The 21,488-nt window shown below is 50.4% G+C and overlaps 10 protein-coding genes across 10 annotated transcripts; 2 read left to right on the top strand and 8 right to left on the bottom strand.

Moving 5' to 3' along the window:
- Window positions 1-1,371: 1,371 nt before the first annotated feature.
- LDX57_006523 (putative longevity-assurance protein (LAC1)) lies at window positions 1,372-3,035 on the bottom strand (the record flags this gene model as incomplete). Its single annotated transcript, XM_046088234.1, has 4 exons — window positions 1,372-1,968; window positions 2,032-2,319; window positions 2,390-2,700; window positions 2,903-3,035. 4 exons carry the CDS (start codon window positions 3,033-3,035, stop codon window positions 1,372-1,374), a joined length of 1,329 nt encoding a protein of 442 aa, XP_045944204.1.
- Window positions 3,036-4,060: 1,025 nt separating this feature from the next.
- Window positions 4,061-5,281, bottom strand: LDX57_006522 (uncharacterized protein; the record flags this gene model as incomplete). Its single annotated transcript, XM_046088233.1, has 2 exons — window positions 4,061-5,192; window positions 5,253-5,281. The coding sequence occupies 2 exons, from the start codon at window positions 5,279-5,281 to the stop codon at window positions 4,061-4,063; spliced, it is 1,161 nt and encodes a 386-aa protein (XP_045944203.1).
- A 538-nt stretch (window positions 5,282-5,819) lies between these two features.
- On the bottom strand, window positions 5,820-6,728 carry LDX57_006521 (uncharacterized protein; the record flags this gene model as incomplete). Its single annotated transcript, XM_046088232.1, has 3 exons — window positions 5,820-6,158; window positions 6,223-6,464; window positions 6,539-6,728. The coding sequence occupies 3 exons, from the start codon at window positions 6,726-6,728 to the stop codon at window positions 5,820-5,822; spliced, it is 771 nt and encodes a 256-aa protein (XP_045944202.1).
- Window positions 6,729-9,095: 2,367 nt separating this feature from the next.
- On the bottom strand, window positions 9,096-10,232 carry LDX57_006520 (uncharacterized protein; the record flags this gene model as incomplete). Its single annotated transcript, XM_046088231.1, has 1 exon — window positions 9,096-10,232. One exon carries the CDS (start codon window positions 10,230-10,232, stop codon window positions 9,096-9,098), a length of 1,137 nt encoding a protein of 378 aa, XP_045944201.1.
- A 398-nt stretch (window positions 10,233-10,630) lies between these two features.
- Window positions 10,631-11,459, top strand: GET1 (guided entry of tail-anchored proteins factor 1; the record flags this gene model as incomplete). The annotated part of the gene is made up of 3 exons (XM_046088230.1): window positions 10,631-10,717; window positions 10,820-11,006; window positions 11,134-11,459. 3 exons carry the CDS (start codon window positions 10,631-10,633, stop codon window positions 11,457-11,459), a joined length of 600 nt encoding a protein of 199 aa, XP_045944200.1.
- A 1,121-nt stretch (window positions 11,460-12,580) lies between these two features.
- NOP15_2 (nucleolar protein) lies at window positions 12,581-12,877 on the bottom strand (the record flags this gene model as incomplete). The annotated part of the gene is made up of 1 exon (XM_046088229.1): window positions 12,581-12,877. One exon carries the CDS (start codon window positions 12,875-12,877, stop codon window positions 12,581-12,583), a length of 297 nt encoding a protein of 98 aa, XP_045944199.1.
- Window positions 12,878-13,116: 239 nt separating this feature from the next.
- NOP15_1 (nucleolar protein) lies at window positions 13,117-14,107 on the bottom strand (the record flags this gene model as incomplete). Its single annotated transcript, XM_046088228.1, has 2 exons — window positions 13,117-14,015; window positions 14,074-14,107. 2 exons carry the CDS (start codon window positions 14,105-14,107, stop codon window positions 13,117-13,119), a joined length of 933 nt encoding a protein of 310 aa, XP_045944198.1.
- Window positions 14,108-14,391: 284 nt separating this feature from the next.
- On the top strand, window positions 14,392-15,101 carry LDX57_006516 (uncharacterized protein; the record flags this gene model as incomplete). Its single annotated transcript, XM_046088227.1, has 4 exons — window positions 14,392-14,493; window positions 14,562-14,777; window positions 14,829-14,940; window positions 14,995-15,101. 4 exons carry the CDS (start codon window positions 14,392-14,394, stop codon window positions 15,099-15,101), a joined length of 537 nt encoding a protein of 178 aa, XP_045944197.1.
- A 702-nt stretch (window positions 15,102-15,803) lies between these two features.
- On the bottom strand, window positions 15,804-16,461 carry LDX57_006515 (uncharacterized protein; the record flags this gene model as incomplete). Its single annotated transcript, XM_046088226.1, has 2 exons — window positions 15,804-16,259; window positions 16,315-16,461. The coding sequence occupies 2 exons, from the start codon at window positions 16,459-16,461 to the stop codon at window positions 15,804-15,806; spliced, it is 603 nt and encodes a 200-aa protein (XP_045944196.1).
- A 1,193-nt stretch (window positions 16,462-17,654) lies between these two features.
- On the bottom strand, window positions 17,655-19,900 carry LDX57_006514 (putative sterol carrier protein). Its single transcript, XM_046088225.1, has 2 exons — window positions 18,900-19,900; window positions 17,655-18,837 (listed from the first exon to the last, which is right to left on the bottom strand). Exons 1-2 carry the CDS (start codon window positions 19,391-19,393, stop codon window positions 17,955-17,957), a joined length of 1,377 nt encoding a protein of 458 aa, XP_045944195.1. The 5' UTR covers window positions 19,394-19,900; the 3' UTR covers window positions 17,655-17,954.
- Window positions 19,901-21,488: the final 1,588 nt, after the last annotated feature.

The following is a 21,488-nucleotide window of genomic DNA, read 5'->3' as shown; positions in this document are numbered from 1 at the left end:
CTGGATATAGCCCAACACCCATTCGTTTCTTTTCGCTCTTTTTTTTTTTTTTTCTCAACTTCTATTTTCGGCGGGTTATCGCACCTCATGATTGTTCTTTTTGATTTTTTTTTCTACTTCTACCTTATGACAGAACGATTGATGACGACGAAATGGTAATGAACAAGGGCATGAGAAGAGGCATCACATATCCACATGACCAGCTTTTGATTCTCCTGGCTCTATAGCTAAAACTAGGTTATTCATGCCAAAAAATCTCCTAGGTATCTCTTGGAACTGAATACTACTATTTACCGAACACCCCCAGTCCATCCATATGCTACTTACCATCCTGGAACTGCGATCAAAAACATAGAGACGTCCTATCATGACCACCTATCTCCCCACTCATTTCTGCTTAGGGAATTGATCCGTTTCAACCATTTGGTAGGTACTAGGTAGTCAACTAGTAGTCCAGAGAAGCAAGGCGGTTCTCCACATCTGATCTGTCGAATGAATCTCGATTGATCGAAATGGTCCGGAGGCGATTATGCAAGGATCTCTCGGCTAAGTCACTAGTTACTTGTGGCCTACAGAGAGAGTAGTAAGTTCAGGTGGACAACCTCTCTCCCCCTGTACAGATGAGATATGCAAGGCACAGCGGAAATGGGGCAAATGGATCTGGTTACGGAGCAGGAGTGGTAACGGCGAAGGGTGTCTGTCCTCGGAAACTTGGCAATTACAATGCAATGCAATGCAATGGCCTCGTCCATTCATGATTCCTCTCTACCTACCCTCGTTCAGGTTCCTTGTGAGAAAGACGGAGACGAGCAAGATTTATGGCACCATCCATGGAAATGACATGACATGATATTCAATACCAAGTAAGGATATAGAGAAGGCGAAAAAAGCATGATTGAAATGATGCCTATCAGATGTAAATCATCAACGGGAGAGGATATAATAACAACAATGATAACAAGCAAACAGCAGTAACAGAAAAAAAAAAAAAAAAAAGAAAAATGGCAAAGATAACGCCTATACGATCGACCAAATTCATGGTATCAAATGCGGACACGAAGAGTTCGAATGATAATAAAAAGAAAACACATCCAGCTGGCATGAAATATTCGAGGGCGTATCTTGTGTATGTGTATTGAGGTTTGGGGGGGAGGGAAGCATGGGAGGTAATGTTCAACCTCCCTCTGTTTCTTTTCTCTTTCTCTTTTGGGGTTCTTTTATTTTTCTTTTCTTTTCGTTTATTTTAATGATTCGGTGACTTCGTCATTTTATCGGTCACGCCGCATGTCCATTCCATATCCATAAGAGCATTAAGAAGTTCGAGCTGAAGAAAATTCAAGTGGTATATCGAGAAGACTGGGAAATTTTCATCTAGCTAGGTTTGTCGCAGCCAATACGGCCCAGCAAGGCTTTGTGGTCACTCTGCGGGCCCAGTCCGACCCGGCCGCGTCCTCGAGGACGAACGGTCGAGGATCCGTTGGCTCGGCGCCATTCGGCATTGGTGCCCTCGGCGGCGGCGACGCTGCTGTGGGTGTTGTCCTTGCTCCCGGCACTGACCTCCTCATCTTCTTCATCGTCGCTGCGGCTGTCCTCGGCGTTGCCAGTGCGAAGGACCCCCACGGCCACGCGCACGACCATCGCAAACCAAATGATCGAGAGCAGTTGCAAGGACAGGAGGAAGGATAGGAAGATCCACTTGATCGTGCGGTTCATGCAGATAGGGCCGTCGAGGTTCAGGAACGGGTAGAAGAGGTAGGTGAATTTATCGGGATAGCCGTCGGTGGAAATCATCTCCGCAGTGGTGCCCGAATAGCAGCCGTACGCCATTTTCGCGGGAACTTCTTTATAGATAGACCAGCACAGCAGCGGGTACATCATGTGGCGCGTGACGAGCCACGTCCCCATGAACACGCCGAAGGCGATATTGCACGTCTTTTCGAACTTGAGGTATTTGAGGATTTTCGCCGTCTAGGGAATTCGTCGGTCAGTCCAGACTTTGGTAGCAAAGGGCCATTCCTAGCGTCAACATACCGGCAAGAGCAGATCCACGATATCCATCAAACACAGCACCACGTTGGAGACGTTATAGAAGCTATAGATGTACGCCGAGCTCAGGAGGATGCTGGTGATGAAGTGGTGGGTCAACATCTGGTAATGGTCCTTCCTCGGCTCCTCGATGTTGAGGACGAAGATCTGCTGCAACCAGAAGGAGAGTTGCGCCAGCAGATACCATTTCAGGGTGCCCGAAACGCCCCGCGACGGCCATTCGGCCCAGATGGCACCGTTATCCAGCCAGTAGTAGGAATTGGACCAAATATACTAGCGCGTTCCCAGTCAGCATGCAAGTTCCACAGAGCGATCACCGACGACGCAGCGCAGCGGTACGAACCAGTCCGAAAGTACAGAAGAACCCGTAGTATATCCATTGCCAGCCCTGCTCGGCAAATCGCACGGCGGCCTTCTTTTTCAGTCCGGCATACCGGGCAAACGGGTGGAAAACCCAATCGATAGCGATGGCCCGGATGGCCGTGAAAGCGATGGCGGCGCTGGCCACGAAGTAGATGTCGTCCCAGCCTTGAATGTAGAGACCGGACTCCGGCTGGTAGTAGGACAATTGGAAGAAGGGGGTGGTGTAGGGACTAAGCGAAGGGTAGAGATGATGAACGGCCAATAACATCGAAAGCGTTGTCAACGAGATCCCTGTGCACCACGAGACGGGTTAGCCAATCATACTCGGAGTGAGATTGCAATCCTCTGCAGTCGGTGACATTGTTGGACCAATTCATAACAGAAGAAAACAGAAAAATAGAAGATAGAGATACGAGATATATGGAGAGGGGGGGAAAAAATCAAAAATAATCCCCCAGTCATATCCGCTCATCCTCCAAGAAAAGAGACATACCAATCTGGTTGTCCACTATCCATTCTCGGAACGTGGTTTCTTTGGCGACAGGCCGATGGCTGGTAGTCGAGGTGGAAACGCAGGCATTGAGTTCCGTCACCGATGGTGACGGAGCGGAGAGGTCTTTATCCATGGCTCGAGGACTCGAAACTTCAAAGGATGCCAGATCCCGAGAGGAGTAACGAGGAAGGAAGGAATTGAGGAAAAGGAAGAGAGGGAGGGAGAGGGAGAACGGCAGAGGAAGAAGACGGTGACCAATAATGGCGGGGACCGGGCAGGAGGCCAGACAGGCCAGACGGAGCGCACTAAACGCGCGGTTCCGCCGCGGGTACGTTGGGCTGGTCGATCAACCAGATTAGAATAATCAGCAGATGAATGGGTTACTGGACGTGGACGGGGACCGAGTACCAGACTGGTCGGAGGAAGAGGAATTTCTTAACAGAGAAAGAGGACGAGCAAGAAAACTTGGAGAGACCTGAAAGAGGAATCTATCAACATTCAACAAGGAGTAAATAAAGAATCCTCAACAAACAATAGCAAGTCTGGGGAAGGAGGAGGCAGAAGAAGAAGAAAAGGAAAAAAAAACAAAAAAACAAGGCTATCTGTTCTTTTTATCTGTTGAATCTGATCAACTTATCGTGTGGCCAACTAATCAGGGTAAAACAACTCGTCGTATACTAAGAAAGACCAAAAAAAGTGTTTCACAAAAGAGGGACGGCCCACCCGCAGTTACGTACGCGGTACCGCTGGGCGCCGTGGACCAGCCATACTGAGGCGAGGTACTGCGTAAGTATTCCGTACGGATGGCGGACCTGCCGTCCTTCACCGCCAGCCTTCCTGAATCCGGTGGACTCCGCAAGGTCTCCCCCAATGAAGGTCGACAGGAGGAGTCATGGGCAGATCCCAGATCCTGTCATTGGGAGATGCTGGGGGGATTGGAGGGCTTGGACCCTACTCTGTTACTCATCTGCTCAGCCGGACCCTCGTTGATCTACATCTGTCGGGTCATCGTACGCGTACTGTACAATCTACAAGTACTCCATTGTATACTCAGGTAGTCATCTCGACAGTGTACATGTAGTCTGTATGTGTACGAAGTCTGCAATTGCCGTCACTATCTATCTACACACTTCGGTCTCCTATCGTCTGTCCTCTGCCTTATGTACCGCGCACCTCCCCTTCGCTATCCAACCCCGCCGTCACCCCGTTGACATACTCCGCCGCATTGACCCCCAGCTTGGCCATATCGACACCTCCTTGTCCGCCCATCGCCTGCGACATGGCTCGAACCGCCTCCTCTTCCTCCCAGATACTCGTGGCGTCCACGCTCGGGTCCCCGTTGCCGATGCGGCCCTGGTCCGCCTGCGTCTCGACCACCGTGCGCCAGTAGCTGTCATCCCGCTCCTTCAGCAACTTGTCCCGCACCACCGCATTACGGGTCACGCTCGTGGCGTGTAGCTTCGCGCTGGCCCCGGTCAGCGCCGACAGCGAGTTGTTCACCAGCTGATCCACCTGGTCGGCTTGGGACGGCGGCGCGAAGAAGAACCGGTTGGTGGCCGTCACGTAGATCAGAAACGCACAGATGCCGTCGAAGATAGCCAGCGCGAGCGGTCGCAGGAGGGTGATCTGATGGTACAGGCTCGACGGCGGCTTGATGCCCGCCCGCACCGAGGCGGGCGCCGACTGCACTGGGTCCCGCGTAGAGACAACGTACAGGTCGAGTGCGGCCAGCGCCAGTCCCGCCACCGTGAACTTGTTGCGCCAGCTGGCTGCCTCGCGGCCGGCCAACGGAGCCGACGTTACCACGCCCACGATGACCATGTGCAGCAGATGCGGCAGGAGCGTGTTGAACGGCAGGTAGTAGAGTAGGTAGGTGTTCACATTGTCCAGCGAGCAGAATTGACATCCGGTCAACGTCTCGGGCCCGAAGCGTAGGTACACCTTGCGGGCCCCCACCGACGTCAACTTCGACCGGAGCAGCGTGTCCGCATCGGTCAGCGTGTTATCGGGCCGGTATCGCGCCAGTCGGCTGAAAAGGACGTCGGTCGAGGTGTTGATGCGCGAGCGCGTCAAGGCGAAGATACTCTCGCCGGGGGCATGAGGGTTAAACGGGAGGCTAAGGAGCAGACAGAACAGGGTCGAAAAGAAGAGGATATTCAGTGCGCGTCCGGCATTGGCGGGGAGAGCCCGGGGCTGGGGGCGCGAGGCGAGCGCAACTCGGAGGCTTCGGTAGTAATTAATGACACGGGGAATCAAGACGGGGGCAAAGAAGATCAAGAGCGACTTGACGCTGTAGTCGACTCGTTAGTACAGGATGCAATCAGACACTCAGGGATTTGGACAGACGCACGTTGCAAACGAGATTCCGAGGTCAACCATCTTGACCAGACGATGGCGGAACAATGAAAGGACAGAAGTTCGACGGGCGTCAAGAAAGATGAATGCCCGCGGATGTCGAACGTGCCAAGAATGCCGGTCCCCAATCACAGCGCCGCTTGTATACTTCTACGGACTAGGTACTTATACTCCATCAGACAGAGAAGATCGCATTCATTTGAACTGCAATCACATCCATCTGAAGAACAAACAATCACTAAAGCAACGAGGTAGAATTTCACTATCAAACTAACGATTGCTACTATCCACCCGAAAAAAGCCCTTGTGCGCAAAGGTTAAGGAAGGAAAGAAAAGGAGAAGATAAACAATCAACAAATACACCAAAAAAAGAGACAAGAGAGAAAAAAAAGAAGAAGAGAAAACGAGAGCAAGCAAAAAAGAAAAGCGGAAAGAAATAAGACTCCGGTAACCCCTAAAACCCGCTAATTTTCCATTCAACACAACGCCGTCGTAAATAGCACTCCTATGGAGCAGCCGAAGGGTCAAAGTAAGGCGCCCCCGTTTCAGCATCGAAAGAAGCTCAGACATGGTTTGATTGCATTGCAGGGTGATGCGCCAGGTTCGGGATAGCAACCCCCGATGAATCCCTGGAGTATTTGGACGACGCCGCATCGTTCAAGTTCACCGGATTCACCGGACGAGAGATCTTCAGGGGAAATCGAGACATGCTCCGTATGGACGACTGCCTTCTCACCGGAGAATGAGGGCTATAAGTGGGCAGCGAGTCTTCCCGTTTCAGACCCAGCTGAAGAGACCGCTGGCTACCATTTCGCGTGACAACCTTCTGTGGTGCAACCGCTCCGTAAACCCGGACATGACGCGCGCTCACACCAGCATCACGGTTCGTGAAGAGGAAACTCTATCAACCGGGATCAACCATTAGTATGTTCATCTGCTCTTCACCAGATCAAGGCACAACTTACCGAAATCACATTGACCACGCTCATGACCATGGCCAGGATGCCCGCAGAGAGCACTATACGCCAGAACGCAAGCCCCAGAGACTCCTGACTGGTGGCCGGGGTGTTGAGATCGCCCAGAACGCTGATGCCCAGCATCATCATCACGATAGCCAGCGCGATAAATCCGGATTCTTGACCCAGCAATGGCCAGTTGCGATCAAAATATCCGCGGAGGAAGGGAAGTTCGGAGATAATTAGAAAGACTATATATTGCGGGCCTGTCAGTAACTGCAACCCGACCAGATGAGTGTGTTTAATGCCTCAGAGTGCAACTTACTGCTGACTCCGGCCACCATGGCGTGGGTGACCGCCTCGAAAAAGAAAAAGCTGTTCAACAGCGAGATCTTCACCAGCATGACCACATTGGCGGCGATGATGTCCAGAAAAACAATTATATTCAAGACTCGAATAGCGTTCAAGACGACATATCCTGGACCAGCCAAGGACTCTTTCAGAGACGCCATCATTGTTGATGTTTGAGTTTGAGGCAAAAGAAAAGAAAAGCCAGGATAGTTTAACTGAAAAGCGCGGAGGTTTCTAACTTTCGATCATGCAAAATTGTATGGTATGTTCTGGAGAATATTGATTCAAGAAAAGGACGAGAGCTCGTTGAGCAGCTTTTAGCTGAGTAAACAATAAGACAAAAGGAAGGTGGAAGCACAAGGGCCGGCCAGCAGGACCGTGTACAGAGAAAGAACCGAAGGAAAGACAGAAAGAAAGAGCCACGAGGTCGAGTCGAGGATAAAAAGAAAGAACGACAATGACAGGAGTCTACAATGGAACACCATTCATCCGAGGGAATCTTGCAGTAGGAACAAAAATGGAGTGAATGAATAATGCCCAGACAAAGACAACAATAGGCATAGTTGACAGGAGCCGGGCCTGAAACATCACCGAGTCCCAAAGGGACAATAATGGCCATTCATTCTCTCGCGCCTGGCTATTTTTATGTCTTCAGGCTATTATCTCGGACAAAGCCTTACCGTGTTGAGGTGCTTGGAAGTGTGAATCGAGGGGAGATGCTAGAGAATCTCGTAGCGCTGGGATGGGGCATGCAGACTCTTCCAATCTCTTCATGCCTGACCAGACTGTAGGGTGCGTTACAGTGTCATGCCGGGGACAGTAGAAGGAGTGGTTGACAGCGCAAGATTGGCATTGGCTTGAAACCCTGATCGCCCTGCCAGGATCAGATCATTGGCCCTCGACTTGCCTCTCCTTCAAGTCTCTCCATTTCTTCCGATCGGATAGACTGTCAATGGTGCGAATAAGCGCCTTACTGCACTGGCGAGACCCATGCGAAACCTATATATAGTAAGATTCCTTTGCACACTGCACGATACCCGCCGAGGCGGTTACAGCTTCCCTGCCTGACGCTCTGCACGTCCAATTAGTCGTCGCATATAACCGCCTTGGACCTCCTAGGCATTGAAATAGAACGGTTCAAATAAATCCGTCGGGATCATAGCGAGGCTAGAATCTTCTAGCGGCCGAGGATGGAAACTAAAGCAAATCGAAGAAATTCGGCTCAGATGTCAACAGTCACGGGCATACTTGATGATTGCTGTTGGGGTTTAGTAAAGGGGTCGAAGAGAATAAATCCATGGTCCAAATGACAAAACGAAAGAAAGAGAGACCAAAAGGTCATGCCGTGACTCGTGAGGCCTACGAAGTCAAGAGAGGACGAAAGATAAAAAGAGGGGATGGAATGCCGGGGTGGCGGCGGCTCGGGGCCTAAAAAAGAGTGGCAGACGTTCTAGACAGAAAGAAAACTTTCGCTTCCCTTTCCCCCCCTTTCCTTTATCCGTCAACCAAGACAAAATCCCTCATCCAGGCACCAGCACTTCCTCACAGATCGTGGTTATATATACTCCCTCTCAAAATGACTCGTGGAAACCAGAGAGAAAAGGCTCGCGCTAAGAACCAGAAGGCCGAGAGCGCAGTCGTAAGTTTACCCTCTTTTCTGCATTTGTTCCGGTTCCATTCTTGTCTTTTCGGAGCATCTCTTTGCGCTTTTCATCTCAAATCACTGACGTGCATCGCCTATACAGAAAACTAAGAACACGATGACTGGCAGCGAGTTTCAACGACACAAAGAAAGCAGCGCTGCTATCATGCGTGAAAAGCAAAGGCTCGGTATGTCTCTATCCCCGCATGACCCCCTCTCTCTCTGTGTCTTTTTTTTCTTTCTTTGGTTTGTGAACTCCTATTAACCTTTTTTCCCGGTCACTCCAGCCGATGAACGCCGCCAAGCTGAAGCTGCCAAAAAGAAATGACCTCCCCCTCTCTAGAGACTCTTGCGCTCTACCAACCACACCGACCAAATCCAAGATTCATTGCCGCTTCTTATCTATTCGTGTCCGTCTGTCCGCCGATGCATGATCTTCTGTCCACTCGCTCCGACTCGCAAGTTGCTGTAACGTTTTGACAACGCTTTCTTGGAAAGGAATCGTACGCGGTCTATTGCTTAGAAGCCGTCCGGTATCTTCTTGGAAAGTTGTGAAGGCAAGGACCCTGAGGGCGACATGTTTGCGCAGATTGGAGGCGCAAGTTTCATTTTGGATACTCTACAATGACGAAGTGAAGAAGGTTAGGAGTCATTGGCGCAGATTATTACTATATAACATCATGGCAAGCGAGGCGTTTATTTCTACCTGCGTTGGCGTTCAAAACCTTCGTAATCTCACGAACTTCTTTGTCTTAACATAGCCTACTATGCAAACCACCGGGGAGAGACTAACAACACAGCGTCTGACTGCGCCTCGCTCGAGACTAGAGGTCTCATCGGGGCTAGCCTCCTGGCCAAGTTCAAGTGCAATGTCCCGTCGATAACGATATCAACTCTGGCTACTCTGGCTGGCCCGGTGATCTTGTGCGACGGTTAACCATTCCTTCCAGGGGTGCTTCGGTCCGGGCGTGCCATGCTCTCGTTCCGTTTGGTCAGTAGCAGTGCACCCTAGGCCAGAGGACCGATACCCCCTAGTCGGTCCTGTAATGCCGAAATATTTCACAGACAGATCCACAAACGTCCACAGAGACTCTCCTTCCCAGCCAATGTCCACGGCAAAGCGAAATACCCGGCTAACCGCGCCTTCTTGGGCGCCACGGTCCTCGATTGCTTGCAAGACGTATAGAGTAAACATCCACCCAGATATATCCGTCGGATGTGCCTGACACCAATCCAACATTGTTTTGACGATTGGTTCAGCCAGCAGTCGGAGGGAACTCGAAGAGTTCTCCATGTACCCCGACAGCATGCCGTGCAGTTGTCTCATATGGCTAAACGCATAGTAATTCTTTGGGTGCAACTCCGCTGCGCGGAGCACGATAGTAAGTTCATCTTCAAGGAGACTCTGTAGAGTAGTATCCCGAAGAGGCCGTGGCTTGGCCAAGTCCGGTCTTTGCGGAAGCCAGCCATTATTGTGTAAGTGAATCATCCTGTCCAGGACCCATAACCGATGCTGCCAGAGCGTCGGCGACTTGGTGTGTCTGTGCAATGGCGAGCAGAGGAAAGATGTCAGCAGCGACATCTCCGCATTGAGTTCTTGAAGCAGCGTCTCCCGAGCAGCATTGTTGTCGGGATCGAGCTCATGCTGCTGCACGAGACTGGCTAGGCGCTTCTTTCGCCAGTTGCACGCGGTCAGATGTTCGCAATCGAAGAGAAGGATAATTTCGGAGCAGATGGAGAGGTCGTCGGACTTCCTCTCCGGGGTTGTTGTCGCAATCGCATCCGCATCTCCATCTCTGAATGCTATGGATGAGCCACGGTCCAATTTGCAGATGGTGTCCTGGAAGAAAATACGTCGAGCCGTCACAAAAGCCTGCACCAAGCATTTCTTGCTGATACCTATTGAGCAATCATCTTGTAGGAGAGGGCCTAGAGCCGGAGGAAGGATCTCTATCTCAAGAATGCGATTGTTCCTGGTAGCGAAGATGCGGGCGAGGTCTTGGAAAGCATCATCTGGAGAGGACATTTGGAGTCTACCAGCAGCATTGGCTAGATCAGCCACCTATGAGCATGGCGATCAAGATGTAACCATGAAGAAGAGGAGGATAATTGTTTATTTGAACGGAGGGGCAGAAACGCCGCCAACCGAGCGGGAAAAGCGACACCTCAAAACGTGACAACGTCATTCGGAAAACACCGCCTCTTGTTCCCTCTTCGTCCTCTCCACTGGTGTTATCGACCTGTCTAGCCACCGGCAGTTTCTCCTTCTTCTCTTTGAATTCCCTTAATTTAACCTCTGCCCTTCCGGCGCAAGTGGGTTTCGTGGCGCTCTCCACATTCCCGAAACCTGCTGTGTGCGATTGATTCTCTGCGACTTCTTTGGCCTCTTTTTTACAGAACCATCGACATTTTGTTACCTGCACAATGTTGTCCCTTATCTGGACTGTCTTTTTCGTGCATGTGGCCATTTATTTGGTAAACACCATTGGTGCAAGCACAATCGACAACCTGGTATGTTCTTGTTCTTGGGGCTGTTTACCGTCCCAGCATCATCATCATCAACAACACTGTGGGCAGACCGACTGACAGACCATCTCTTTTCTCTCCCTATAGCTATGGATTCTCTACGTGAAACTCCCTACTCCGACGTCGAAGAAAGCGCGCGAACAGAACCGCCTGAAACGCGAAGCTCTCCAGCTGAAGCGGGAAATGAACAACACCAGCTCCCAGGATGAATTTGCAAAGTGGGCCAAGCTGCGAAGACGACACGACAAGACCATGGAGGAGTACGAGGAAATGAGTACGTTTGGAACGAGCTTTCATACTCCCTTTACCCTTCATTTTCCCACAGGATAGGCCCGCATGTCCATGTGAAAGTGTCGATCTCCGCAAGATAGGATGCTAATCCAGGACACCAATCCAAACAGACAAGGCCCTGTCGGCACAAAAGTCCTCCTTCGAATGGAGCGTCAAAATCGCACGATGGCTGAGCACGAACGGACTGAAAATCTTCCTGCAATTCTGGTACTCGAAAACCCCCGTGTTTGCCCTTCCGGAGGCCTGGGTGCCCTACTACATCGCATGGATCTTGTCGTTCCCGAGAGCGCCAATGGGCTCGGTCAGCATCCAGGTCTGGAGCAACGTGTGCGCAACGGCGATTTCGGCGTTGGCAGAGATTGTCACAATCGTGGGACAGGCGGCGGTTGGGAAAGCACGTCCTGCTCCAGCAGCGACGGCTCAGAAGACGAAATGATTTAATGCTTATGCTACGGATGAAGGTTGGTGGAATGTAAAGATAGATAATGAAAAATATTCTTGAATGGTTTGAACGGAGACAGGGAAGAAAATCACTCGGTTATGTTTCATTGGTAGGATTCATGACATTATAAAGCTAACAATAGTATGCTATCTCAAAAGCTTGAGGCATGTTCTTCAGATATAAGAAAAAATCGTTTCTCGTCAATAACCCCATACCGTAGTAGGGATCTCAGGGCTTGACTCTATGATTTGTATATCATCATATGAACATAAGCAGCAAAAGGCAAAGACAGACAAGACCACTGTAATACAGTAGTCCCAGAGAGAAGATGAGAAGAGTCCGACCCCTTCGACAGGGTTTCTGTGCCACCAGCGAACGTTCATCCAAACGCCACTGAGTCACCGCTTTGCCATAAGCTACAGACTCGGAAAGTGAAGAGAGAAAAAAAAAATGAACTCCTCGCCTCAAGAATGAGCCCCATTGAGTTACCCAGGTAAGATCACAAGAACCCTACCGAGCAATCGCATGACTATTCAAACACGACGAAAGGCAACCCAATAGAACAACCTCCCTCCGACACCCCGCTATACCACCATTCTGTCCACCAGACGAACCGGCGTCGGATATAGTCATGAATGCCGGGAGAGAATAGGGCAGTCAGCCGCTATCAAATTGCTTCTATGGCGGCGCGTTTCCGCATTGCCTGACCGTAATAAAAATGGACAGGATGTCCGGGGACTTTCCCCAAAGCTTGATGAGAGGAATCCTCCCGGTGGAGGGATTCCTGTGTGTGAGCTTTGAATGCGATCCTTTGAGCGAGGAGTTGGGAGAGAAAAGAAGAAAAGAAAAATGTGGGAGCTTTTTGTAGCCTTATTTTTTTTTCGTTTTTCGGTCAACGGCGCTAGCTATATTAGGTCTAGTTTAATGTCATGTGACGTAGACGAGCATTGGCCAATCATGTGATGACTTGCATAGACCACCGAGTAGGTACCTTAGGCAGTCCATATCTTAAGTAACCAACTACATATAGACAGTTGCTAACGATCTTCGGTGAAAGAAAACATCATTTATGCTATTTACTTGAGAAATACAAAACAATTCATCGCCGGATTTATTTAAGCCTTGGCCTTAGCCTTGCCCTTGCCCTTCTTAGCCTTGGGTCCAGCCTTCGTGGCAGGCGAAGCGGCGGCCTCGTTGGCTCCCTTCTTGCCATCCTGCTTGGGGGTATCTTGCTCAGTCACCGACTGGGTTCCCTTCTTCTCCTTCTTGGACTTCTTGGGGGTATCATCGGACTTCTTCTCAGCCTTCGTCTCCTTGGGCGCCTCAACGGCCTTGGGGGTCTCTTCCTCCGCGGGCTTGGAGGCTTCGATTTCCTTGTTCTCGCCCTGGACGGGGACATCGTCCACGCTCATCAACTGCGGCAGCTCGAGCTCGTACCCGAGTTCCTTCAGCTTCTCGGCCTTGGCGAGACGCTTCTTCTGCTCGCGCCCAATACGCTCAGACCACTGGTCCCTTGTCTTGCCCTTGTCGAGGCGCTTCTTCTCGATGCGGTTCCAGGGGGTCTTCTTGAATCGTCGGTTGGCGCCCTTAAAGACCTCCGGGTGCAATTGGTCCGAAGGCACGTACTTGCACTTCAGGATGTGGCCGTACATCAGGTAGTTGTCCATAGTCGCGGCAACGATCTTGGCAACGGAGACCGACTCGAATTCCACGAAAGCGTAATGCTTGGAACGACCGGTGATACGGTTCCGCGAAAGACGAAGACGAAGAATCTCGCCGAATTGTGAAAAGTATGCGCGCATCTGGTGTTCGTAGAAACCGTGGGGAATACGGCTATAGCATCAAATGTTAGAACCAGTAGGCAAAAATAAACGTAAGCGCACACGATGAGGGGGAGAACATACCCGACATATACGACACCCGGCTCTTCTCCATTGCCAGACTTCTCGTCCTTCTGTTTCTTCAAGATCTTGCGCTTGGCTTTCTTCGAATCAGGAATCTTGGGAACAGGCTTGCTGGGGTCATAGCCCTCATCTCCCGACTCGTCCTCATCGCCGCTGCTCTCGAATCCCTTGATAAGAGCGACGGTGCGGTCGTCCTCTTCCTCCTCACCCTCACCAGACTCCGAGGTAACGGAATCGTCATCGTCAGACTCGTCGGCGACAACCTCGGGCTTTTTCGATTTGGGGACAGCCTTGGCGTTGGCGGTCTTCGATTTCGCGGCCGGAGCGGCAGTGCCGTCTTCCTTCTTAGTCTTCTTGTTGCTGGCCTTCTTCTCAGCCTGGGCCTTGGCGGGCTTCGCATCCACCTCGGGCTCGCTGTCCTCGTCGTCGCTCAGGAAATCAGCGGCACGCTTGCGAGGCTTGATCTGTCTCGCGGGCTCGCCGTTGAACTTCACATTCGAGGCGGACTTCTTCTCGGAAGAAGCACCATCACCCTTGCTCTTCTTCAGAATCGATTTCGAGGCCTCCTTAGGAGCTTCGGCGGGCTTCGCATCCGCCTTCTTGGTCTTCTTCGCGGGAGAGTCGGCGGCGGCAGCGGCAGCGGCAGCTAGATAAGAGACTTTTCAGCAAATGAACAGAATCGATGGGGGTTAAAAAAAACATACCCTTGCGCTTGTTGTCTTTCTTGCTAGGAGCCATGACTTTTTCAAGATCGAGTCAATTGTAGGCTGTGAATGAGCACTACAAATTAGACGCAGTTAAGAAAACGGAAACTTTTTTGCAGGAACCATTTTAGTTTTTTTTTCCTTCTTGCGCTCCGGCCGGGAGGGGAAGGCGGTGAGTCCGCCCGGTAGTAAGCCCTCGGTCTGGATGTTTCTTGGGGAAGACCAAGCAACAAAACATTGGTAATAGTCTTGATCATTTTGGTATCCTTCTTTCTGCTTTTATTTTACTCTATTCTATTTTGTGGGGTACCAGCTGTCATGGGGAAATCCAAGAATGCAACCAAGGCTCTAACACAGGAGGAAATCTGGGATGATTCGGCCCTTGTCCAGAGTTGGGACGAGGCGGTCGACGAGTACAAAGTGAGTTCTTCGAAGTTACTCTATATCTCCAGACACGATCACATCTAACATCCAACGCATACACAAAGCTCTATCACAGCATCCAAGCTAAGGGGGAAAATGTTGAGGATGTTCTAAGAGAGGCCGAAGCCGCGGAATTCACCCCGGACGATGCACCGGGTCAAGAAGATCCAGATGACAAGGTCGCTGATGTGCCCATGGAGACGGAGATCGCTGGCGAAGAGGCCGCTGCCGTCGGTGATGTAACTGAGGCTGCGCAGCCGCCACTGAGAGAGGCTCCGAAGGTACGTCACCGCCAAATATCTGCGTGATACGAACCGTACTAACTGAAACAGCCCTCCAATGGAGAACAAAATGCATCATTCGAAACGCAGCCAACCGGGGGCAATTCGATGGCTGGAGGAAATTCGCTGGGAATGGCCATGCCTCATGCAGCGATATCGCAAGGTAGGTACCCGAGCATTAGATTTGAGAAATCAGGCTACTGACTGCTGAGAATAGTACAAGACGAAGGCCTGAAGAACCTCATGATGTCCTGGTACTTTGCAGGGTATTATACAGGCCTCTATGAGGGACAGCAGCGGGCAAACCAGAATAAAAGCTCATGAAACGCCCACGTCTTTCCGATCAAATGCTTTCTAGATGATAACCAGGCGGATATAACGCCTACGCTCGTGATGACGTGCTATACCAGGCCTTCGGAGGCGAGTTGGACTACCAAATACAGTGCAATATTGCCATGCACTTGAAGGGTTTCTTCAGAATATCCTCATATCGGGGAGATAGCAGTCTCGGCCCGCCATGAAACGCTGGGTGTGCACCCAACAAACCTCGAGAATCGGTGGGCTACATCAAAGGGCTTATGGATCACCCGTCAGGACCACTATATGCTTGTACAGCACAACTTTCAGTCAGGGAAAACTAATGTTATTGTAAATATGATCATAACTACTCCGTACATACATGGCTAATGATTTCTATCCGTAGTTAGACTGCTCCTGAGTGATTGTAGCATGAGCAAAGCACATGCTGGTGCATTGCTGCAGCTAGAAAAGGGCTCTTAAGTAGAAAAAGAGTTAAAAACACATGAAAGTCAAAAACTCACCGCTTACAAGGAATTGTAGTCATATTGTTATTTGCTAAGATTTATACCTATAGTATAAGCATCGTTAAACCATTCCAATAAACACCGTGGCATAAAACATAAAGACACATAAATTTTCCTTCAATAAAAATCAAAAGAACGCGTTCCCACTGTCATGTTCCAGTTGCATTGTACATTCAGACCAGTCACTTCTTCCGCACACAATCTAAGCAATTCCACCGCCGCTCAGGATCTTTCCGACAACGGGGATTTTGGAGAAAAAGTTGTCCTTGACTTCGTGTACGCTTCCCGACGGGCTAGCGGCAGCACTGGCGGAGCTACTGGCCTGCGGTGTCGTGGCAGTGGGCTTCTCCTCAGCCTGGGGCTCACTCATAGCACGCGAAGGGGCCGGAGTCGGAGCACTCTGTGCTTCTTGGCCGTCATTGTACGTCTCGGACGTCTCGCCCTTGTTTGTTTTGTTGATCTCAACGGGTGCGTGCGACTGCTGGCTGGGAGCGGCCTCTTCACTGGGCGTAGGGGGCATAGGGACGATCGGAACAGCCGAAGTTACGGCATCAGCGGACTCGGCTTCTGCGCCGGTAGCAGCACCGGGCTTCTTGTTCTTCTCAGCCTGGTCCTCTTTCCACATTTGCTCCATGTCGTCGAAGAAGTTGACAGTAGACTAGTTCAATTAGCCTCATGATCACTCAGATAATGGTTTATAAAATGGAACTCACACGCAGGGACATCTCGGCAATCGAGGCAGGGCTTTCGGGGATCAAGTCACCGTCGGCCATGGGGTCAAACCGCTTGGTCGGCAGAGCCGACGTCAGGGCAGACAGCGAAAGGCATGCAGCAAGGATAGAAAGGTTGAGACGGGCCATTGTGTTTGGTATGAATAGACAGCGGAGCGCAAAAGAATTGAACAATTGTATAATGAATGGATAGGCTAGTCAACAAACACGTTCTATAGCCAAGATTCAGCTGAAACTACCAGATGGGACGGTCGAAAGAAACAGAACAACTACCAACATGGTCGAGCCTCACGGCATGCTTTATAGCACTCACGAGCGAGGGCGTTAACAGGAGGGCTACACCAGGAACATTCGAGCGTGCCACGGCATGGAATCCGAAAACCGAATTCCTGATGCCGCCTGGTTCGCATCCTCTCGTGCAATGGCAATTGCGCATGCTCTAAGGTCCGACACGTCAGTAATGTGCCTTGATTGAAAGCAAGGGGTAGAAGACTGCACATCGACCTCATGAGTATGAGCATCCGTAACGCTTCAATGGCAGTCATTTCCATTGGCTCTCCAGGTCCCAACCCTTCTAGCCCTTGATTACGCAGCATGCCAAAGATGATCGACGTCGAAAAGCCCCTTCGCCGCAGGCGCCGCCATGCTGGGACGCCCCAAGGCTTGACCGGTTCAGCATACCAAAGGTGCTTGATGACCAGTAATTCCTCCTACGCGCTACACACACACATTCCACCGACAGTTCACAATGCGAAAATACTATGGCGAAGATTTTGGCTTGGAATGTATCTCCCTACTTTTGACACGTACCACCGCACCTAAGAATTGGCAGTGGACGCAACACGAGAGAGAATTTGAAGAATGGACAATGTCCAATCGATTCACTATTGGCACGATTTTGACCTCGAATATCATAGATGTGACGGACAAGGCTTCGAATGTGCCAGGTTGTAATTGGAGACTACTGGATTCGACGTTTCACCTGCGCGTTAGTGGCTTAAACAATCAAGATGGATGAGCAAAAAGCATTCGTTCTTCGGGGAAGATCATCTTCTTCCAAACGAGTGGCGCACGCAAAGGCGGGCTTCTCGACTGCCAACAGCTTGTATTATGTGGCAATTGAATGCAACTGGATCATAATCTGCGAATCTCCCTCGAAAAGGGATGTGTGCTCAAAGCGAACCCAAACGACCTCGGAGCGGACAGGATAAACCTATCCAAGTGGCAGGCGATGGGATTAGAACGAGCCGCGTATATCAGTCTCGGTCTCAAATCTAAATTTGCAGACGGAATGGAGAGCCCATCCACAAGGGTATGGAGACCTGGTATATGTGGAAGAAGAAAGGGGGAAGGAACGCGGAAAATCGACGCGAAAATTTATCATTCCGCGGAGTGCGTCGCTTATGTCATCCCACGCCGGAGGAATCATTTCCCGGAAGGCTTTTGTTTATCAGTTATCTTATCAGAAATCTAGACGTTGCACTTCGACAGAACACATTTCATTCGATTGAAACCGATCTGGAATTTAACTTTACATTTACAGAAATTGCAGGGGAATCACTGAGATATGCAGATCGTAAGAATCTCCGATGGCGCGTCGGCAAAGCGCATGCCATCCCGGTCTAGAACCGAGCCAGCACTCTCTCCTGAGTGTCGGACAGCGCCCACTCATCGCTATACTTCTTACTCCGAACCGTTTGAGCCTGCTGGGCTGTGAACCCCTTGGCCTCGACGGCTGGGTTATATCCGAGGCCGGTTATCTTTGCAACGGTGTCAGACGAGACGGGACTGGCTACCTTGCCATCGGCTCGCTTATACACAGTCACCACGACCGCACCGCCCAAGCCCAGGTTGTGTTGCAAAGCGGCATCAGTTCCGTCGATCAACCGGTTGTTAGCCCAGCCACGCAAATGCCACACCAGTTCCGCACACTGCGCCAGACCAGTCGCTCCCAGAGGGTGGCCCTTGGATATCAAACCACCCGAAGGGTTGATGACCATCTTGCCCCCGTAGGTGATGTTGCCTTTGCGGACCATCTCGTGCGCTTGCCCGGGTTCACACAGTTCGAGCGCGTCAATGGTGATCATCTCGTTGGCTGAGAAGCAGTCATGCAACTCGCACACCTTGATATCCTTCACGTTGACGCCAGCTTCCTTGATGGCCGCTCGGCACGCATTTCGGGACATCCCGAATCCCATCAGATCGATGGCACTGCGGTTGTAGACGGTGTTGTTGTCCGTCGCCAGCTGCTGACCAGCGATAAGAACAGCCTGGTCCTTGAGATGCGGACGGGCATCCAGGAACTCTTGGGAGACGATGACGGCTGCGGCTGCGCCGTCGGAGGTGGGGCAGCATTGGAGCTTGGTCAAGGGTTCGTGAATCATCGGCGCCTTGCTGATCTGCTCGAGGGTGTATTCTTGCTGGAATTGCGAGTATGGGTTGCGCTTGGAATGCTCGTGGTTGACCCGCGCAATCTCGGCGAAATCCTCATTTTTAGCACCGTACCTAATCGTTTTACGTTAGTTCCTGCAGCATGATGTATTACGAAGAATCCCGGGAGAGAATACTTTTCCATGTACTCCCGACCGGCGTTTCCAAACATCTGCGCGGCACCCGGAGCGTTGGTGACACCTCTTGTGTCGGCCATCATCATTCCGAACTGGCCTGTCGGGTTCTCGCGGTCGTTGTACACTGACTGAAGACTTCCCGGGTTCATCTTTTCGAAACCCACGACGAGCACGCAGTCGGCGGCGCCATGGGAGACCATAGTTCGAGCCATGGCGAGACCGGTGGACCCTGTGGAGCAGTTGTTGTTGACATTGTAGATGGGAATCTGGGTGAGGCCGAACTGGTAGAAGACGCGCTGGCCGCAGGTACTGTCACCGTACACATAGCAAGCAACACCTTGCTCTACATCGTCGTAATTGATGTGCGCATCCAGCATAGCCTTCACACCAGCCTCGAAACCAAGCTCATGATAATCAACCTTGCCCCGAGGTTTGATGAATTTGGTCATTCCCACACCCAGGACATAGGCGGGCGATGCTTGTTTCTTGCCCATTGTTGAGGATTTGAAAGGAAGAGATAAATAATTCAGACTTGTACTGACTTGGATGAAGACAATGTCGGAATCGAGTAGATTCGGTGGAAGTAATATAATTAAGGATGAGTTGTTGGGGAAGATGGGGATGATCTGCAGCGACGAAGCTAGCCGTGGCTTCTGCGGGGGAGAGGCTTGCCGCGCGACCGAGGTCCCGAGGATGCAGCCCGGTCCTGCATAACCATATGAAGGTGCACAATGCTCAAGTAGACGCTTTGTAGTTGATCGTTTCCCGATATTTCGGCAGAGTCCCTTTTATGGTAATCAAGTCGCCTGTCTTGTGGAGAATGTCCCACGTGAAAAGGGTAGCGCATGTAAAATTTGTATGGGTAGGTACATACATGTGTCCAGGTTGGACTTAACGAGTAGTGGGGATAACCCAGGATACCTTCACGGGGAATAAGTTGACGATCAGTGGTAAGATTCTGTCCTGGATCAATAGACTTTTGTACACCGAGTAGACAGACTTCTGTTCTCCAAGATACTCTACGGAGTAAAATATATATATTGTTCTCTAGCCGCTGTAGATAACCCGGAATTGCAAATTTCTAGACGCCAGGTGGCCACTGAGGTGTTAGAAAATGACAAGAAATGAATGATTATGCACACCTAAATAAAGAGTTGGTTGTGATGATTGATGTTGGCCCTTTTGGTGAGATATAAAGTCCTAATATACAGCGTATCATAGCTTTATCCGCCACTTATCCGTGCATTTATATCCACGCAATGTTAAATACGGTCTTCTCGCTCACGTCTTTTGTTAATCGATCCGCTTGGTTAAGGCCCTGGCAACATAGCTGCTTGTTCGTACTGATCAAATATTGTTTTACTACTCGGTATATTTTCTGCTAGGATTTCTGGCCACCGGAAACCCTCCGAGCCTAGGCGGAGATCTGAAGCAATTATCTTGATTTTCTAACTTTGAACTGTTACTCACGCTGTATAATCTTCGACAAATTGTATTTAACATTAGCAAACTTTCGTATAATACTCCCAGGAAGCCAAGTATCAGTCTTCAAAATGCTCCCAAGTCGATTGCGGTTGTGCTGATTCATATTAGTGACGATGACTTGCCCCAGGGCAACTGCACATGAGAGAACTGCATGAGCGCTGCATTATTTCAGCAAGCTGTTTGAATACAGCTTTCCCAGTGGTGGGAAAAATGGTGGAAAATGAGGAGGACAACCTGCGGCTACAGCGCATCCGACGGCCATGTCAAGGATTTCTATTGGCTACTTTGTCGTGCTTGTACAGTACGGCTCGCTTCCCTGGACTGTATAATTGGTTATGAGAGGTTTCACTGGAGCAGCCATCCAGGATTTGCTTGAACTGAAAGGCCTTGCCCATAACCTCGATCCCGAATCCGCTGGGCCATAGTGGGCCGGGTGGTATCTATGAGTAAGTTTGCTCGGCCACTGGTAGACTGGTAGACGCGAATATTTGACCAAGGCGCCTCATGTGCTCAAGCACCTCCCCCGCTGGCCTGAGAGAAGTACTCAGGAACATCATGTGTCAGAAGCTTATTGAGACAATTGAATATTTATGCAGATATAGAGTTGATTCACCCGGGATAACCAGGGAACTTAACGGCTGCAATAACTGTGGCATCATCCAAAAAACAGAGCACCTCGGCAAGACAACCAAAAGAGACCCATGCCCTAACCGCATCGCCAGTGGTAATTATATAAAGAGCAATGGGGCTTGGAAGAGGGCCTAGTGGATTTGGGGATCTGAGATCCTAATAGGAGTTTATCTCACAATTTAGTGAATTTTATCTATCATATACTTCCTTGTGCTTACTATGCAATCATCTTCCAGTAGAATCTGAACCCTCAGATTTTTAGCTCTATTATCAAGTATCCTCGCAAAATCCGCCTTGTTCCTCTATCGTGCAGTGTTCTCTCTCTTCTAGTAGTGGCATCTTCCTCGAGTACATGAGAGGTACGACCCTAATCAACAGTTAAAATACTATCTACTAATTTCTCTTAGACAAATCCCTTTTTTTTTTTAGAATACAAAACAATTATATTCGGGACCAGCAAATTATGATAATTAC

This window comes from Aspergillus melleus (assembly GCF_016097325.1).
Source record: "Aspergillus melleus strain CBS 546.65 chromosome Unknown contig3, whole genome shotgun sequence".
Lineage (NCBI taxonomy): Eukaryota > Fungi > Ascomycota > Eurotiomycetes > Eurotiales > Aspergillaceae > Aspergillus > Aspergillus melleus.
The sequence above is the reverse complement of the archived record's forward strand: the minus strand, read 5'-3'. Positions and strand labels throughout refer to the sequence as shown.

Excerpts from the sequence above, each read along its gene's own strand:
- LDX57_006514 (XM_046088225.1), bottom strand. The coding sequence starts at position 19,393 with ATGGGCAAGAAACAAGCATCGCCCGCCTATGTCCTGGGTGTGGGAATG. Across the intron at positions 18,838-18,899 it reads GGTCGGGAGTACATGGAAAA|GTACGGTGCTAAAAATGAGG; the intron begins GTATTCTCTCCC and ends TAAAACGATTAG.